The 21,299-nt window shown below is 42.3% G+C and overlaps 1 protein-coding gene across 1 annotated transcript in view; it reads left to right on the forward strand.

Moving 5' to 3' along the window:
* Positions 1 to 21,299, forward strand: part of LOC124259008 (IQ motif and ankyrin repeat domain-containing protein 1-like) — a 227,146-nt gene that overhangs the window by 151,588 nt on the left and 54,259 nt on the right. Inside the window, exons 9-11 of the mRNA XM_046693074.1 lie at positions 16,415 to 16,507; positions 18,286 to 18,400; positions 19,783 to 19,888. Coding sequence (XP_046549030.1) covers positions 16,415 to 16,507; positions 18,286 to 18,400; positions 19,783 to 19,888 — 314 coding nt within the window. The remainder of the gene's footprint in view (positions 1 to 16,414; positions 16,508 to 18,285; positions 18,401 to 19,782; positions 19,889 to 21,299) is intronic.

The raw sequence follows: 21,299 nt of genomic DNA on the forward strand, positions 1-21,299 counted from the left end.
CTTTTGGTTGCGCCCTATTGGCCGGCCAGAAGTTGGTTCGTAAACCTTCAAGACCTAGCCGAACCAGATCCCGTGCCACTTCCCGTTCGACCCGATCTCCTGGTACATCCGCACTCCGACCAGCTACATTGGTCCCTGTTGACGCTCCATCTGCACGCTTGGCGCATCTACATCGGTTGTTAATGGCGAAGGGCTATTCTAAACGGGTGGCTACTGCCATTACTACAGCACATCGTACTTCTACGAGGTCACTCTACGATGACAAATGGAAGAATTTTGAAGCGTATTGCAGGAAGAAGGGCGTCTCGTCCCCCACTACGGCCTCCCTGTAGATGGTGGCAGAGTACCTTCAGCATCTCCGAACCTCCAGAAACCTCAAAGGTTCTACACTATCTACCTACCTGGCTGCTCTTAACACCGTTATTGCAGCGGCCTCGGGTGTGAAGGTGTCCACTGTCCCTGAACTCCAGTCTCTCCTCCGGTCTTACAAACTGGCTGACCAATCTCGGAAGTTCCGGCCTCCAGCTTGGGATCTTTCCGTTGTACTTGCTCATCTCACGTCAGCTTATTACGAACCTTTGGAGGAGAAAGATTTCGAACATGTCTCCTTTAAGACCTTCTTTCTCTTGGCCTTGGCTACAGCTGCCCGTTTTTCCGAGTTGCATGCTCTTGATGTTTCTCGAGTGCGGTTTGAAAGGTCTAGACATGCGAGAGTTTTCCTTGGTTTGCGGTTAAAATCAGTTACCAGGACAGCCGGATCGCACATTCACGATTCCGCCATTGTCCACTATCTTGGGCCCAGATGACACGGAGGATCTGTCCTTATGCCCATTGTGTGCATTAAGGATTTACCTAGCTGCCTCACAGGATCGCCGCTGACTGCGTAAGAGATTGTTCATTCCATTGTCTACTGCCTCCACCTCGGAAGTCTCCCGTACTACCTTGGCGTTTTGGATGCGAACTACGATCCTGCGTGCTTATGCCTTTGCTGACCTACCTCATGAGATTCGAGCTCTTGTCTCCACCAGGGCTCTTCACAGAAATCCCTGCAGTCCATCATGTAGGGCTGTTTTTGGAGATCCGATACAGTGTTTGCTTTGCATTACCTGAGGGACCTATCGGTTACAGACATGGAAGGTCTACATCAATTCGGCCCCATGGTCCTGGCGCAGCAATTGTCATCGGCCCGTGTTCGCAGATAAAGCAATCCTTCCTTGGTCGGTTTTGCTCTGTACCTAATATAAGATATCGATGTAATCCATATCTTGGTACTTTTTTCTCTTGGGCTTAGATCATTCTCACCTATGGGAATAGGGCGTGTCTGCACTGTCATAAGTTATGACTTGATAGACTGTTAGGGCAGTCTTGTGCTACATGCAGAGATGATCGACACTCCGCTTACTGACCTCTACTCTCTCAGCAATTACGGCAGTGAAGTGTTGATTTCCGATTACATACATGGTTTTCGAAGCGTTCTGCTCCTGAGTCCTTTCTCACCTTTGGTAAGTTAGGGAGATTGGTACTGAACGTTAAACTAGTTGAGCAAGAACTATTCCCTCTTTCACCGCCTTCCAGCGTGTGTCTGTTGGGGTCGTTTCAAGCAGGGACTTTCCAGATTAAGGTCCTCGACTTTAATTCACTGGGGTCATATGATAAATCGCGGGGCGGCGGGGCCTACTTGCCAAACTGCATCCTTTTGCTTGTCAAAAGTTGCGGCCGAAAACCACATTAATTCGGGAGCGCCCACTCCCTAGAGTTTTTGTGCTGTGTAAGCCAAGGGGTTACGTGAAGAAACCAATCTCAAGTTGGAGTTTGCATATCGGGAGTTGGTGCTTTCTCCTGGCCTCCTTGGGTTATGCGTTTTTCCTGGTGGTAGTAACGGGCTAATCTGCGACCCGCCTACCAGCCGTGGGATTATGCATACCGTGAGATAGGATAAGTTTAAAAATTTGAAAATTTGATTATAAATTGTATATTTATATACTTATCCTATCTCACGCGAGAGGACCCACCCGACCTGCCCCACATCACAGATTACTGGAAGCTCCAAGACGAGAATGACAGGCACAGGTAGTCACATGATCATCTTAGCGAGTTGCACGCTTACGGAGATGATTGGCAGGTGCTGATGTCGGAGTGGGGGCAGAGGTCAGGGCGGGTCAGAGGCCAGTAAGATTTGATTCAACTTAGCCTACAGCATGTTTCCACACATGGTCATAGAAGAAGGAGAGAGGTGCATACCGTGAGATAGGATAAGTATATAAATATACAATGTATAATAAAATTTTCAATATTATTTTTCAGAATTATTACTGAATTAGCAACACCACGGCTATATTCGAGGCCAGGGTTAGAAATCAATCCGCTTTCCCACGAGGCGACGGCAGTTCAGGTAGCACATGCGTCGGACCAGGTGATGGCCAGGTGAATGAATCAGATAACGGGGATGACACGTGCGTTTTCTTGCCAGAATGCACTGTCAGCTGGGCGCTCCACGGGAGGCACGGGCGATATACCGTTAGGTTGGAAACAAGCCTGATATCCAGTCACTGAATACAGGCAAGTGTGTTTATTCATTTGCCTCTATATAACCCAGCAGGGTACATGGGTACCTGGTGGGATAAATCATGTGGCTATTCTATTTTCTCGCGCCTCTTTGCAGCATGGGTTATCAGGGGTAATAACAGGTAACATGTCAACACCTTGAGCATTTGCCTTGTACCTGGAAAAGGCGTGTTATAGGGCACATTTATTGTTCTAACAAGTGCCTATTATCCCTCTGCATTCTGACAGATCTTGGAAGGTGTATTCTGTCGTTCGTTTACTTTTAGATCATCCTCATCTCCCTAAACACGCTCATGGCATCTTCCGTTGGTCTACCTACTTCTGCCATGCTTTGCGACCTTGTTTTAAGCTGGGCCCCGTCTTGCTTATAGCAATATACGCAATGTGGCGCAAGTTCGCGAGCGCAACGAGAGCCGGGAACCAGCTTGGGAACCAGCTTAGACCTTGTGTAAGCTACAATATAACGACTTATTTCATTGGCTGATAAATAGTATTTACTGCGGACTGAATGACGCTGATTGTTAGGTTGTCGATTGTTACGGGTGGACATGAGTTTAATCATGGGTTTAATCAACGGCGCATTGATTAGTGATATCCTTTTCTTTGAAGGTACGTTTCTTTAGACATTTGACGCGCCATTGGAGATGCGCTGTAAGAATTTTATGCACTATGTGGGACATTATTCTGTGATCTTGTGTCTGCGTTCACTGTACAACGTGGCTAGACAATTCAGTCACAATATTGTATATACGAAGGCTTAGCATCCTCGGCTAGGGGTATGGATAGACAAGCCCATGTTAACCTTGTTAAGATGGGGTTGTTTTTCCTCGCCAGTGCTTCAAATTGATAGGGATTTCACACATCTGTTCTCGAAATTATCCCAAACTTTCATTCACATTTAAATCACGTTCCTCCTAGTCCAAGGGAGTTTTAGGATTTTTCCTTATCCTGACTCATGATCTTTGCTTATCTCCCTTTCCCTTTCGAATGGTAGTGGAACACTTGAATCCCTTGAAGTTCCCGAAGCGGACGTACAATACTCACCCACGAGTTACCTCCCTTCCTCTTTCCCGCGCAAACGTACCATGTGACGTGCCCAGACTTGTCACGCTCTCCCTTTTCGCCCAAGCGGATGGTTGGGCGAGCACTGGAGTCCCGTATACGGCAATCTATCATTTATATATAGGCCTATTCTTCTAAATTAAGCTGTGTATGGTTTTGTTTATAATTACGATGTAGTATTTTTACAAATTTGTTAAAATTTATTGACTTTCACTCGTGTTTTCATCGTGTTGTAACTTTGTTTACAATTCATGAAATCCTGCTGTGTGTGTAAACACAGATTTTCTCTGGCTGATCCTCACCCCCAATGTCCTTCGTGTACAGATGTATTGATTGAACTGAATTACAATTTAATCAATATCTGTCTTATGTTTATAGACGTGCCATGGATCGGGTGAAAAAGACATCTCTAGTCACATGTGATAAATCTGGACATCATCCCAAAAACCGTATGTTGCTTGCTGCTGATGTTCATAATAGTGATATGTTGCCTAGTACATTAAAGAGCCAGTCTGCGGCAAAGGGGGCTAAGAAAAGGTCGTCAACCTCGCAACCTACGCCATCCCAGTCTAAGAAGAAGACGGTGTCCTCTTCTACTACGCAGAGAAAGTCTACGAGTACTAGATCTGAGGGCAAAACTACAAGTGCTACCGCTGCTATGCAGAGATCTTTCAACGATGTGATCATACCGCCGCATGAGAAAGACGTGTTTGACGACCCCCCTATACTACTACCTGAGGTATCGATGACATCTATGACACAGTCGATGTCAACTACTACTAGATCATCACCTATGAATGTCACAGCAGGCCATCTGTCGGACATAAGGCCTCTTCCTTCGAGGACAGAAGCTGAGGCACGGAAAACAGCATCGCAGTCGATTCAACAGATGCAGAACTTCGACCCGGGGGAGTTCATGACGCAGTTCACCAACAAGATGATGGCTATGATGGAGCAGAGATTCCAGCAAGAATCAAGGAAGACCCAACAGTCTACCCACACCGTGCGCAAACCCACTGGCCTGCGTGAATCTATACCCATCAGAGCTACACCTGCAGTTGATGTTGGCGAACGTACTCCTCCGCGAAGGGCTCCACAACCAGACGACTCCGTCATACTACGAGATAGTCAAGATGAGACGCAGTCCACACCTCTAAGAAGCCTGCCTCGACGCCTAACCGATCCAGATCCAGATCACCATGCAGACGTTCGCGAAGGCACAGCTCACCAAACGGAGGTTCGCGAAGAGGTTCCAGAGAGAGACGTTCGCGAAGGGAACGCTCCTATGACAGACGTTCACACAGGGAGGAATCTTCAGCTGCAGGTTCGCGAACCCAGGATGAAGGTTCGCGAAGGGATACAGGCTCACACAGAGATACGTCAACAAGACACAGCTCTCTGACTCAAGACACTACGGACCCCGTCTTCTCGGACTCTGAAGTAACGGCTTGGATTGCTAGCGGGTTGAGCCTGGAGTCTCCCTCTAAAAATAGGAACGAAGTTTACACCTACATGATGAAGGATGATGGCTTCGACTCCGTCACAATCCCACCGATCGAGCCTATATCCAGCGTAGCGGAGAGTCTTCGCACAGCCTTCCCGAAGGCTTCCATGTTCCAGACACAGCAATTACCATCTTTTAATAAGAAGAGATTCCCCCTACATCACATGGAACCATTTGTGAAGGAGCCGGAGTGGGACGACAACATCAAGTTGGTAAACGATGCCATGACTAAGGTTTATAAGGTGGATGATAAGAAGTTATCACAAGTGGATACAGCTTCTCGAAGATCTTTCTTCGGACTAGCAAGTTCTAGGGCCATCAACGAAGCGTTGATACAGAAATTCCAGAATTCCAACACGGAAGAGGATAAAATGATCTACTCAGCCCTCGTTACACAAAAGAAGGATCAGTTCTTCCTATCGGACCACCTCACATCGATTTCGGCGGCAATCACCTTAATACGCAGACAGGGTCTACTGGCGTCCTGCTCCTGGAATGACAGATTTATGCAGCCTCTACTACGAGCTCCGTGGGAGGCACCTACCATCTTTGGAGGTCTATTGGATGATGCAGCTAAACAAGCCTCACAAGACTCCAGAGAGGTGATGATGATCAAGACCATAGACACATTTGGCCAACATCATCCGCCATACATCCCAGAGATACAACAACAAGTCTAAGTACGCTGCCAGAGTTCGGAACGACTGGAGTCTTCCACCCCCAGCCGTTCCTGTAAAACTATCGCCAGTGGGTGGACATCTACAAGGGTACTGGAAAAATTGGGGAATTTTAGGAGACGACTACGCCTCTCAGCTACTAAGAGAAGGGTACAAAGTTCAACTGAAAGATGCCCCTCTGTTAACCCTCAGCCTAATCATCTTCAAGTATGCAGAGGATCAGGCAGACAGATTACAAGAAGCCATCAACGCACTTCTCTTGAAAGATGCAGTAGAGATAATAGACCAGAATCATCTCACCCCAGGCTTCTATTCCCCAATTTTTCTAGTACCAAAGAAGAACTCCTTAGAGAAGTTCAGACTGATTTACAATATGCGCATATTCAACAGAGACTACCTACTGAAACCAGAGAGGTTCAGCATGATCCACCTACCTCAACTGAAACAACTCGTCCGTCCAGCAGATTACATGGCCAGCATAGACTTACCCGATACATCAAGAATCAAGGAAATATCTACGATTCCTGTTCAGGGGGCAACACTACCAATGGAGCGTGCTACCGTTTGGAATATCTTCGGCTCCGTGGCTATTCACACGAATAACCAAGCCTATAGTTGCATACCTTCATCAACGAGGTCTACACAATGCCTTCTACCTGGACGACGGGATTCAGGTCCACCAAGATGCAAGTCTACTCAGACTACAACTGAACTGAACTGGGATGGTTGGTGAACCTAAGGAAGTCAGAATTGGAACCAAAACAAGATCTACAATTCCTTGGGATAAGATTCATCACTACAGAGAATCGAATTGTCATCCCAGAGGATCGATGGGTCAAGATACAAGCCATGATTCCGCCAGCAGTCACCTCTCAGTTAACACTACGATTATGGCAAGTTCTACTCGGTCTACTAACCTCGGCGCAAGACTTGACGCACATAGGAAGGTTACAGCTAAGACCGCTACAACGGTTCCTCATAAAGCATCTGGACAGTGTCGACCCTATCCTGCTGCCCGAAAACCTCAAGAGGTACCTACTATGGTGGACACACAGGTCGAATGTCTGCGAAGGAGTCTATTTACAAGAGCCGGCCTTCGAGACACACCTCTACGCGGATGCCTCGTTGCAAGGATGGGGGGGCACATCTCAACGATCAAGTAGCGTCGGGAAAGTGGTCTTATACAGAACAAAAGCTCCACATCAATCTACTAGAGATGAAAGCAGTGATCAACGCCGTACAACTATGGTCGAGCTTGCTGAACAACAAGATGTTGATGATCCACACAGACAACTCCACAGTGGCATTCTCTATAAATCGGCAAGGATCCACAAGATCACCAAGCCCTTTGCAGCTCACATTCCAGTTGTTCCAGATCACGCAAAAAGCAGACATCTGGATAAAGGCGTGTCACATACCCGGAGCCAAGAACGTACTAGCAGACGCTCTCTCAAGACCACTACACCCGTCACCAACAGAATGGATGCTCCATCCAGAAGCGTTTCGCGGAACATAAGGGAAATAGGATTCCCCTCCATAGACCTGTTTGCAACGAGGTTCAACAAACTACTGCAGACGTTCGTCTCACCAGTTTCAGATCCTCAAGCCTGGGCAACAGATGCACTGAGCATGTTGTGGGAAGGACTAAACGGCTACACTTTTCCACCCCCGATACTACTGCCAAAAGTACTGATCAAGATCAAACAGACACAGAGCGCTACAACTGACTTTGGTCGCCTTACTGGCCAGCGAGAGCATGGTTTCCAGATCTACTAGAAAACCTAGGAAGTCCAGTAATCAAGCTTCCAGATTGGCCGAACCTACTGATACATCCGCACACCAAGCAAGTCCACGGAAACCCAGCAGTGTTCCAGCTACACGTGTGGACCGTATCAAAATGTGTTTGAAGAAAAGAGGATACTCCGCCAGAGCAGCCAAAGCAGTAACTTTAGCGTTACATGAGATCGACTTCGCAACCTATCTGACGATAAATGGCTGCAGTTTGAAATTTACGCAAGGCGGAAAGGCTTCACAGCCATAATAGCTACACATCCTCAAGTGGCGGAATATCTATGTCATCTGAGACAGACCAGACATCTAAAGGTTTCGACTCTATCAACTTTCCTCGCTGCCATCAGTACAGTGATTACCATGAAAACAGGCATCAAGTTGACGAAAGTACCAGAATTACTTGCTCTACTGAGATCATTCAAGTTGGAAGACCAACAAAAGAAATTCAGAGCTCCAGCCTGGGACCTGAATGTAATAATACGTCATCTTACCAGTGATGTCTACGAACCACTAGACCAGATCACGATCGAGCTACTAACACAGAAGACGCTGTTCCTGCTAGCGTTAGCCACTGCAGCTCGCATATCGGAGATACATGCGCTGGACTACGGTCGAACAACATTTGACAGAGGGCAAAATAATACAGTTCATCTAGGACTTAGATTGGACTTTATTGCCAAGAATCAACTACCTGGTCAACCAGATAGACAATTCCACTTACCAGCGCTGTCTACAGTTCTCGGCCCACAAGATATAGAGGACTTATCCTTGTGCCCAGTCAGAGCCTTGAAGGTATATCTTCAAAAGACTAAGACGAGGAGAAGGAAATTCAAGCGCTTATTCATCCCATTATCAACTGAGACATCAACTGAAGTCTCAAGAACGATCATATCGTTCTGGATGAGAGCCGTTATATTGAGAGCCTACAAAGCAGCAGGACTAGAACCTCCTAGAGCTTCCAACCCACACGAAGTTAGAGCACTGGCGTCAACACTAGCTCTACACGGAAATTGCTCTATACCGACAATAATGGAGGGCTGCTTCTGGAAGTCGGACACGGTGTTTGCCAACCACTTCCTCTGAGACATAGCCACTGAAGACATCTCAGGCATTCACAAATTTGGGCCTCTCGTTGTAGCACAGGAACTAACGGTTCCTCAAAGGCGCTGAGTTGAAATCTCACCCTTTATCACGTTGACTTGTTGATGACTTTTACTAGGAAAAGTATTAGTTTGAAAGTCCATGCGCACAGTCTAGGACAGACTAGCATGAGTGATCCTGTGCTGTAATAACCTTACCTGCACATAAAGGGATCGCAACTCCATGGGTTGTTATAAGATATCTAGTACAGGAGAATACTAGTTTATCTATAACCACACGAATCAACATGATTCAACTTGTCTGAGATTGAAGTAAGACAAGGAGTGGTCCCCCTGAGTTACTACGCAAGTTGGAAGAATAGGACCACGGAAATGCCGTTTGGAGTTGCCATGGGGGGGATACAGGACGGATCCAAAGACAGCTGTTGAATCCAGTGGCTTGACCCACCACCTATTCCGACGGATTCTATAAGCAAAGATCATGAGTCAGGATAAGGAAAAATATGTAATTTTTTTAGTAAAATTGATATTTTATACTTATCCTGACTCATGACGAACAAGCCCTCCCAACCTCCCCATTGAAGACACTTGTGATTTCACAGCAGATCCAAGTGCATGGGCGAAAATATAAGGAAGAGTGACAAGTCTGGGCACGTCACATGGTACGTTTGCGCGGAAAAGAGGAAGGGAGGTAACTCGTGGGTGAGTATTGTACGTCCGCTTCGGGAACTTCAAGGGATTAAAGTGTTCCACTACCATTCGAAAGGGAAAGGGAGATAAGCAAAGATCATGAGTCAGGATAAGTATAAAATATCAATTTTACTTACAAAATTAAATTTTTAGCCCATGCATACTAGATCGATATCTTTTCATACGGCGGTTGCCTTGTCTTGGGAATCGGGTAGCTTCCTCACCCAGGTTTTGAGGATTATTTGGCACTTAACCAAGATACCGTGGTGGTCATGCCCTATTCGAGCTCTGAGATGATATCTCCAGCGTACTCTCAATATCAGACATATTTGCCGCTGTCTTTTTATCTCATGCAAGACAATTGTTGATTTGGAGATCTTGATTGCATATTATATCGTCTTGGCTCAGGACGACCATCACTTTTGTTTACAAAGGACTGTGACCCCAACTTAGTGAACAATAGTTTTCCCTGCATGAGACCAGGGCCTGGATGTCGTCACTTGCAGCTTGGGGGTACATTTCCATAGATCAGATTGTTGCTGCATGTTGTTGCAAAATATCTAATCCCTACACCAATTTGCTTTTGCTAAACGTCATTCCATTCTTGGAGAGCCTACTGACAGCGCCTCTCCTCCACCTGTTTTTCCCTTGAGGGGGAAAAAAAGAGGGGGGTTGGGGGGTTGCAGATATATCCAAACTCAGCAGTGGTTCACTGTTTTGGACTGTGAGGGAGGAAACAGGTTAACAGTAAACGGAAGGATGAGGATCTTTGAAGAACCTTATCTACTAATATTTATCACCAGTAAGTGGAATTATTATATCCGCTGCAGTTTATTACTCCAGTTAAATAATCTACGAGGAGACTTGAAATCACTTACCGGAAGTGGCGTCATGAACCGGAAGTGACGTCATCAAAAGGAAGTGACGTCATCAAACAGGAAGTGACGTCACAGACACCGGTTAAAATGAGATTCGGTCAAATAGACTATTACAGAACCGGATATGAGGTCTTGGACCGGAAATGACGTCACAGTCTTCTCCAAACACCAAATATTTCTCCCTCATGAGTATGATCCTTCCCTTTAGGTAATTGAGTGCTGGAATATCCAGGGAATGATCTAGGTAATCCATATAATTACATTTCATGACCTAAGTCATAGTTATCCTAAGTGTTATGTCATAGACTATAATGGGATAATTAGTGGTATTGCTTTACTCATCATCTGCATAAACCCTCCTTCCTTATGTGTGATTCTGGCAACTATAATCCAGAGGGAATGTTTACGCCTATGATTAGGAACAATTACATGTATTGTTAGTAATTATTAGTAAAATTACCTCTGGATTATGGGATCTAGTGCCTGCGCCAACCTCCCCACGAGGAGATGCAGAAGATGTTAGTTTTATTCAGAAAAATCATGAGAGGTTTTCAACAACTACGTTGTGATGTCACAGCCAAGGGAGATAACTGCATAACTCTTTTAAAGGTCACATGCAACTCTTTTAACGTAAAACACAACTTTGGAGATTCTGATACCTTTCGGTATGGACTTACCGAAACAAATCATCAAAAATGCAAATTCAACTTATAAAGTTGAAAAATAACGCGATGAAAAAAAACGCGCGAAATCGGAGTTCAAACGATTCACTAATTTTCCCCCAGCGTTTTTGGGGAATTCAAGTGGTTCCAACAGCTGGGCTGCGCTCATAGTACGTGCGCAGTGAAATAGGCTCGCGCAACTTGGAAGCGGGTTGTCCGGTGAATACTCGGTGAAGGCTTTGGTGTGAGCTATTTTTCTAATGTTTTGTTGATGTCTCACAGGCGCGAGCTTTGTTATTACAGTAAATTAACTGTTTATATAATTTCATTTGTCTATTTCACCACATGTTCTTCTTACCGAGTCACTTTCTCAGTTCGATACTTAAAAGCAATGTCATTTAGCGTTGACAGAATTTCTAACTGTGATATAGATATGTCGTTGTCACAGACATAACTCAATGTCTTGTTTTATTGGCACCTGTGTGTCTGCCTGCCTGCCTGTCTGCTAATGACAATATTCAATACACAACTGCGATCACTGACCACATGCAATTTGAACTTAACACCAATCAGGCTATACACCATAAACAAAATGCATTGATTTATGGCCCGAGTTCGGTCTCTGTCACATTATGTAATTACACAGACAGGCAGGTGTGATACTTGTACACATGACATGTTATGATGTCTGTTGATTGCAAAATGTTATACACAAAAAATGAGCATGTATTTACAAAACCCAACATCTCTATATATACACACACGCCGTTACACTTGAGTGCACACCCACCCGCTCTGACTGGGTTCGGTATCCCAGCTGCTTCGTTTCTTGGGAAGTAAACCCGAGTACAAAATATTGCACTTTTGATTTGTGATTGTACGCTTATAAATTTGTTTTTATGTTTTTTTTATAACCAGCAATGTATATTATATGACATGAATAAGTGATAATTGTGTTTTAATTATGTTTGATTTTTTGGTTGCATGTGACCTTTAAGCATACCACTAGGGATAGCTATGACTTAGTTAAAATATTTCATTTCCATTCTGTATGTGTCTGTGGAATCCACAGGAATAAGGCAACCATAATCCAGAGGCAAGTTTACTAATAATTACTAAAAATACATGTAATTGTTCCTTCTGCATTGTTATCAAAATCAATTTGTTGAAATGGCTGCAAGAGTTGTATGCTCCCCAGGGAGTTGAGATTGACAATACGATGTGCCGTTGAGATTGACATCAAGTGAACGAGGGAAAAACAAAGCACCTTTGAGCAGCTGAGCTGAGCTGGATATCGGCGCTATACAAATGTTAGTATGTATGTATGTATGTATGTATGTAACTGATGCTAGACATCCATATTTCCACATGAACATTGTTTCCCAATGACAATTAAACATACGTTTGCTTTTATTTGTCTCATCTTTTCAATATCCCCTACTTTTTGTGAGCAGTATATGTAACTAAGAAGTCATTTTTTTATTAGAAGTCCACGCCTCCAGAGCCTCTATTGGCTTGCCGGTGCAGATAGTTTCTATTGTGTCCAAACCACGAATAGTCTTCTGCAATTATAGATTGATTTAATTTCAGATGAGTTTCAACTGCACATATAATGTCACAATCTAAATGAGAACCACAAGTAGATCTCACCAGATGATCATCTGAATTAATTTCACAAGCCCATGCAACCATTGCAGTTCCAAAGCCCACACTTGTACTAATTTGAATAACTAGCCTTGCCTCTTCCAGTCATGTGCTCTCTTCCTTGTTCCTACTCACTGCTCCTTGGTGGATGATTGGCTCGCCTGTTGTCACATGTTGTTTGTTGATAGTCCTGTCCACGTGCTGTGGCTGCATCACTTCTTCTTTCATTCCTTCTGTTATGATAAGGGTCTGGGGTCCCAGTGATGGTTCCGGTGAAACCCCTTTCTTAACTGGCGTGCTGGTCTGCTTTGGGGGAATTTTACTTAGCAAAGAGTCCGAAGTCACAAAAAGCTAATCATAATTTTATTAACAAGAATGGAGTATACAACTCTTGCTGCAACTAGGTGCACCGAGTTATTGTAGCTTTCTCATCCTAACGAGGTACCCATTCACAGTTGGGTGGACTGGGACACATAGTCGCAGTACTTTGTCCAAGTTTACTGCACGTTGCTGTATTGATGTGGCCACCATCTGGTCATATACCAACGGATTCATGGGTTCTTTTAAGTGCACAGGGTTGTATACTGTACACTAGGGGTTGTGACAACACTGAAAGAGTCTGCACACAAAGTTGACTCTAAGGTTTTTACACCCGGGCACAGGTGGGCTCGATCCCGGCACCTCAACCTCGCTGGATCACTAGCCTGGCGCCTTAGCCAGCTCGCCCACCACGCCCATAATATCATATAACTAAATTCAAGCAATTATTCAACAGTGTAGACCTAGCTTTTGTCTTACTGGAAGGTGTGACTAACAGCTGAGTCCTAAATACCTTAGGCTAGGATTTATCTGGAGACATCTGTGAAATGGTGCAGTCGTAACTGTAAAGAAAGGAAAATGGCCGGCGTCTTGCATCTATGAAGTCACAGCCCAACTTTGCCCGAAGGTGGGATTACATTATGCACTGGCTATCGTATTTGGGAAGTTGTTTGTTACTCTTTAGAATACAATGAAAGCACATATGTCTTTTTTGAGTGTGTGAATGTATACTTTGTTTGATCTTTATGAAGTATTTTAAAAAGTTGTGATTCAATATATCTCCTTTAAGCAAATGTGGGAATAAGGTATTGAAAACATCTGTGAGAAACGTCTTGTTTTAGTACTGATAAAATGATCACATATCAAAATACTAGTATTCAAATATTATCCTTGATATCCAAAATTGTCCTTAGTTTTCTAAGGCATAACAAAAAATGTAATTTACATATTTACATATATATATATTTCCCTGTGTAAGGAAATGTCTTTCTTTCATCACTTTTTAAACTCTTCAATGCCTGAATGCATGCTTGAAAATGTATGCAAATCTAGTCAAATGATGCTTCTGCATAAGGGAATATGTAATGATTATATGTTTCAAAGGTTTAGCTTCATTTGAAATAAAGGCATTAAGTTTGTTCTTGTAGATTTCACATGTGGTTGTGACTTTTTATTGTTATTATGAAATCTAAGCTCATAAGGGGCGGTGGGGTAGCCTAGTGGTTAAAGCAGTCGCAACGCTCGTCACGCCGCAGACTCGGGTTCGATTCCCCTGCCATGATATAGCTGGAATATTTTTAAAAGCGGCGTAAAACTGAACTCATTCACTCTAAGCTCATAAACGACTCACTTATCATAAACAAAACAGTGGTGACATACAAATACTGTTGAGAAACAGTGAACGGCTCTCTTTTGAGGTTGTCTTAAAGCGTTGATCCACTGAATGTGCTTGAATATATAGTGCTGATTGGTCAACCACTAGTCTCATGTTAAATATATATACTGAACTGCAAAAGAAACGTCACCTTTCAAATTCAAATGCAAATAATTTGCTCTTACAAGGTAGTGTTTTTATTATGATTCTACTATTTTGCTAACATGTTTTTCAATCCAAATTGACAGTTATTACCAACATTTGTGTGTTTTCTGATGAAAAAGTATATCATCGAAATGCACTTAAAAGGCAGATGTGTTAAAAGGTTCTGTATGACATTCGTGAAAATGAAAATGAATGTGCATATCGTGACAACCCTACCAATGAAAGCAAGTCCCAAATGTGCCTGAAATCATACTTGTTTTGACACAATCACCATGCCAAGACTTACGAGAGATCAGATGAACCAAGCCTTGGGACGATTGCAAGTTGGCCAGACTGCATGGAGGGTAGCCAATCATTTTAATGTTCATGTTAGGAACATGTAAGGAACCTACTGATTGCAGGTGCAGTATCAGGCCACTAACAGCATCCAAGACCGTCCATGCACTGGACAACCTGCAGTAACATCACAACGTCAAGACCAACAGATTGTGCGCAACCATCTGCAGGATCGCGTCACCAGAGTAACGGAAACAGCATGCCAGACCATTTGGACTCACAACAGACTCATTAGTGCTGATACAATGCGTCAACAATTGCAGGGAAGAAACCTCTGCTGTCACAGACCATATCGTGGTCCTGTCCTCACTGCTCGTCACTGCTCAAACCAACTGCAATGGGCAACTAAGCATCGAAATTTGAGACGTGTGCTTTTTTCTGATGAAAGCTGATACTGTGTTTCGACAGCCAGTGGCAGAGTGAGAGTATGGCAAATGTGTGAGGAACGATTTTCCAATGAGTGCATTGTTGAAAGAGACTCGTGGGGTGGTCCAAGCATCATGGTGTTGGGTGCAATGGGCCTGAACCAGAGAGTTGGCCCTGTGGTGTTCCAGAACCCCAGTCTAGGGCGAGGAAATGGCGTGACAGCTGCTCGCTATATTGACCAAGTCATAAGATCCCATGTTGTACCACATTTTGGACGTCACAGAAGTCACATCTTCCAGCAAGACAACCCTCATGCCCACATTGCTAGAGATGTATTGGACTTCCTAAGACAACATGGCATCCAAATCCTACAATGACCTGCACTAGGTCTGGATTTAAGTCCAATAGAACACTTTTGGGATAAGATTCAAAGAAGACTGAATGACCACCAACCACGGCCGGCACCTGTGGCTGGACTTGATCAGGCATTTCTGGAGTATGGACCCAAGTGCCTATGGCCTTCATCAACCGGCTAATTCATTCCATGTACAGACGAGACAATGTCTTCACTGATGCCCATGGAGGCCACACACGATACTGACATTGAGGTATCTTTGTGGTACGATTTTTGGTGATTTTGTTTCTGTGAACTCTAAATGTGATTCCCGAAAATGCTTTAAACATAATTGTCAAGTTTGAGCTGAATCCTTGAGTTTGATTGTTAATTAGAGCGAACTGAGGTGTGTGGTTGAGAAATCTCTATTGGTGTGCCAATTCTTTTGCAGCTCAGTATATTTGACTGATCAGAATAACAATGTCAGCTTCTATCATTTTTGCTGTAACTAATTTTAACAATCAAAATACAAAGTTATTAGCTATTTCAATGTCAAGATAATGTTTAACCAAACTAAAACTAAAACTAAAATTATCTAGCAGTCAAATGAGTTTGGTGAGTCAGCCATGTATTCTTCTTCGGCCATGAAACCTATGAAGATCCATGCTAGAATTGGTCTTCAGCAAACCATGCTCGTCATAAGAGGCGACTAACGGGATCGGGTGGTCAGGCTCGCTGACTTGGTTGACACATGTCATCGTATTCAAATTGCATAGATTGATGCTCATGATGTTGATCAGTGGATTGTCTGGTTCATATTTTATTATTCACAGACTGCCGCCATATAGCTGAAATATTGTTGGGTGCGGCATTAAACAACAAACCAACCAACCAATCCTAGGCCATGCAATTTTCATTGTATATTTGAATTTGTTCTCTCTGTCCAGCTCAACCAGGCATATTGCGAACTGGAGAAGAGAATCACAGAGCATGATACAGCAGCTGCTTCAGGCTTTGAGAGAACTGACATCACACTGAATGTATGTTTAACACTATATGTTGCAGGGCTGCAATGATTCAGGTCGATTCATTGAAAATCAAATCTGACACCTTAGTTTCGATTTTTGATAACAATTATCACTATTTTGATTCGATATTTGAATACCTATTGATTTTATTTCCATACAGTCAGAACATAATTTTGACTCCAACTTAAGCAGTTTCAAGTGCTGAAATAAGGCGAAATGTGATTGGTTGACATCAGGCTGGTTATCCAATGAGAACTGTTGTTAGTAGACATCGCTAAGTTGACCATGGATTTCACGCTAAGAAAGACTCTGATAGTAAAATGAAATCGGATGTTTTCACTTGTTTGAAGAATTGAATCAAAGAAGATTGAATCGAGGGTTCAAGATCAACAATCGAAACGCGTTCTGGATGAATCATTGCCACCCTAATATGTTGTGCCTTCAATGTTTGATGTGTCTAGATTTCTTTAATTCTAAATTTAATACAACCTATACCATTATCTCTTATCAACTGAGCATTTTGAATGTGAACAAGTTTTTTAAGCTCGTATGTTGTTATAATATCAACTTTATCAACACTTATCGTAATGCCATAACTTCCTGATATTTTAATGTTCATTGAAACCCAGTATTGTGTCTTTGAAGATGTTATCTACAGCAGGGCAACAGTTAATATTTATCTGGATCCAGTAGTTCACATGTGACACAACATCAACAAGACTATAATTGGTTGTTTATCTATTGAGTTGAAACCAAACCACAAGATTGAGAGTTTGGAAAATTTCTGTGCTGAGACCAATTTATGGAAAGATTGCATGCATCCAGTTGAGGCAGCACCAAATCTTGCCTCGATGTCAAGTAGTATGCCTAATGTTGAACTGTCAGGCACATCACAGAAGGCGACTGGGACAGATTTACCCAGGTTTTATTTTGAGATCTCTGATAGTCTTGCAAGAGTTCACAGGTGTCCATGAGAACGTTAAACTAATGCTGGCATTTCTCTGTTTTATCAGTTCAAGTGTGTGAGTGTAATGGTTTGGGTAGGCATCACAAACTAATGAGAGAACATATCTCATCTCTGTGAATGGCTACTTGAATGGCATGCGATACCAGGAAACAATACAAGATCATGTTCTGCCCTTTCATGCAAATCCAGGGATGTAACATCACTTAGCATCAGAATAATGTCCTCCCATATGATGCATGTGTTGTAAGGCAAATTAACATTGCTATATTCCCATGGCCAGCTCTCACTGATAGAGAATAGATGTAACAGGATTCTTTCCCCCTGGAAAATTCTTCCGTCGGAATAATATACTAGTACCTATGTTATTGCTTCCTTCCAGAAAATGTAATCTAAATTATCTATTCCACACCTTGATTGAACTGCCAGGGGAATCATACACCTAGTATATATTTTATCCAAACTGGAAACAATTCCAGGGGGAATGAATTATCCTTTATCTGTCAGTTCATTTTCAATCATCTTCTGTCTTCAATGGGCCACCTATGTCTTGGCTGCCTCAACAGAAATGATGGTCACACCCAATAGAAACGTTGTTAATTGTGTTATTACACCATCCCTCTCTAAGGGCATGTCATTCTGTCTCCTGTAACAAGGTTTTGTCATTGATTTTGTTGTGACAAAACACTGACCAGTTGAATTACCAAATTGTATGATGTTTCAGTGTCAACATTTACACCACAATACATATGAATGTTTTTCTGTTGTAAATGAATTTGACTTCAAATGATAAACTGCATATGTCAGCTTCTCCTGTTAACTTCAGACAGTCCATGATGCTGAGTTGGAGCTGGAAGTCATAAAGATTGATTTTGAGAAAGCTCAGGACAAACTTGCCTTTGCAAAAATGAAACTTCGGGAACAGCAAATGACGCTGCCAGGTACTGCAAACTTTTTTTAAAACATTCTTTTGTCTGACTTTAAATTTCTTAAGGTATCTCTATGAGATAAATAGACGATACTATATGAGTGCCCATGTCATACCATGTTTACGACACGAGTGCATAAATGTTGGTATATACCGATATTTAGGCATGAGTGTCGTAAACATAGTATGATATGGGCACGAATATAATATTCTGTTTATTACCGAAGTCGTCAAATTGAGAAAAATAAATGCAAATCTACTTTCAAAAATAGGCTGGCTACCCGCTGACGCCGCATGTAGAACGCAACTTTATAGAAGAATTTGAACCGTGTCGTCATAGCATTGTTCATGATGTCACGTCACCATGGCAAAGTGATATTTTGCCCTAGGGCATATTAACCCCGATATTTTCGCCCTCGTGGTAATAAAATGAAATATGAAACTTCGGGAACAGCAAATGACTCTGCATGGTACCTCAAACTTTTCTTGAAACATTCTTTTGTTAGACATTACATTTCTTAAGGTATCTCCAGGAGATAATGTTTGACAGATGAGAAAGTAACATTGAGATAATGATGTTTCACCAATGATGATGTTTCACCGGACATGAAGATAATGAGGGTGTAATATGTAGAGATAATGAAGAATGACAGATATGAAGATAATGAGGGTGTAATATGTGGAGATAATGAAGAATGACAGATATGAAGATAATGAGGGTGTAATATGTAGAGATAATGAAGAATGACAGATATGAAGATAATGAGGGTGTAATATGTGGAGATAATGAAGAATGACAGATATGAAGATAATGAGGGTGTAATATGTAGAGATAATGAAGAATGACAGATATGAAGATAATGAGGGTGTAATATGTGGAGATAATGAAGAATGACGGACATGAAGATAATGAGGGTGTAATATGTAGAGATAATGAAGAATGACAGATATGAAGATAATGAGGGTGTAATATGTAGAGATAATGAAGAATGACAGATATGAAGATAATGAGGGTGTAATATGTAGAGATAATGAAGAATGACAGATATGAAGATAATGAGGGTGTAATATGTAGAGATAATGAAGAATGACAGATATGAAGATAATGAGGGTGTAACATCTGAAGATAATGATGAATGGCAGACGTGAAGATAATGATGAATGACAGATGTGAAGATAATGTGAAGATAATGAAGAATGACAGATGTGAAGATAATGAAAAATGACAGATGTGAAAATAATGAAGAATGACAGATGTGAAGATAATGATGAATGACAGATGTGAAGATAATGATGAATGACAAATATGAAAGTAATGAGGGTGTAGCAGGTGTGCACATAATGAGGGCCTCAAAGATGTGAATGTGACATCATCTGGTGATGTATTCACTACAGGTGTGACTGGAGGACACGCTGATCTTCCCGGAGTGAAGGTGATGGTTCGAGAGCTTGATGAAATTCTTTTAAGAGATGTTGGCAACAAGATCAAAGACTCTGGCAAGTAAGTTCTTTTGTAATGAAGAAAATTGTTGAACATGCATAGAGTGTAAACAAGTATACACATGAGCATTAATCAAGCACCAGGCACATTTGTGTATGAAAACAGTATGATTATGCTGATTAAACCAAAATCAAAACCGAAACTGAAATTTGGTAGTAATTTGTAACAATTTATTTGCAATCTGAAAGGAATACCACGATTATACTACTAACCCTATTGTCACACAGTTCTAAAAAAATTAATGTTGTAATGGGGAACATTCCTCACTTATCTCCCTTTACAGCTTCGCCAATAGATGGCGCCAATCACTACGGTCCTAAGTATACTTCCGGCATAATGATGTCGTTCAAAGTTTGTTGCACGGTCGATTTCAAATGCGCAGCAATATTACGATGCTTGAAACGTGCTGCCGTGCCTCGGGATGCTGCAATAGAGGTTCATCGTGTCCGAGAGGTCAAAACTTGCTGAAGTGGTGGTTGACTATCATTCGAAGTAGCGACGAATGAAACAAAGCATGACGAGGTAGCCGTCAGCTCTCGCTGGTCTCACTCTCAGTGTTGTGTGCCATTTCCACTTCTTACAGAGCGATTTCGTTACAATACTGTAACTAATTATGGTAAGTACCACGTATTTTGCATCTTTTTACAGTTTGAAGAAAATGTTGTTATTGTTATTCTCCTTGCCAAATTTAGTTAACGTGCATGCCAACCGAAATTACGAGCAGGGGTTTTGAATTGATTCAGGGAAAGAGAATGTGTTGCTGTACACATGCTATACAAAACTTTTCACGCGAAACATTAGGGGCCTCTCACTGTAGTAATCATCAAAACGTACAGTACACAATCTTTTCGCTTTACAAAGGGTGCAGCCCAAGGCACCACTGATGTTATCGTCTGAAATAGGCACCCTTGTGAAGATTAGCTATAAACATGATAAAACAGTTTCTGTAGTAGTTAGGCTGTATTCATTGTTAAGATTGTTTCAAAATTCATTCATTGTTAAGATTGTTTCAAAATTTTCCGACGTACTTGAACACAGCTGTTGCATTCTAATTTCAGGTTAATCTATTGAATCTATTTTCAACTATATTTCAATTAGAACTTCTAAAATGCCACTCAAAGAAGTTATATTTCAATTATATCTTAGCAAAGCATTCATCACTTGATATGGCCTGTTGATTTTACCTGCTTGTCTTCTCTCATACAACACCTGGTCATGCATCTTAAATACAGTTGTCAGTTTGACACTGAGTTACATTGAGTAATTTACTTAAAATTCTAATGTATGTGATATTTTCACATATGCTTATATCTCCTGATGACTGGTAGGTAGAGTAGGCAAGTAAATTTGAACAGACCCCAATTTATTACTTTCAATGTTTTAAGATGGGTTAACTTTCATTTGCTTCTTG

The sequence above is a fragment of the Haliotis rubra genome, unplaced genomic scaffold (assembly GCF_003918875.1).
Source record: "Haliotis rubra isolate DU_JTF1 unplaced genomic scaffold, ASM391887v1 Scf706, whole genome shotgun sequence".
Taxonomy (NCBI): Eukaryota; Metazoa; Mollusca; class Gastropoda; order Lepetellida; family Haliotidae; genus Haliotis; species Haliotis rubra.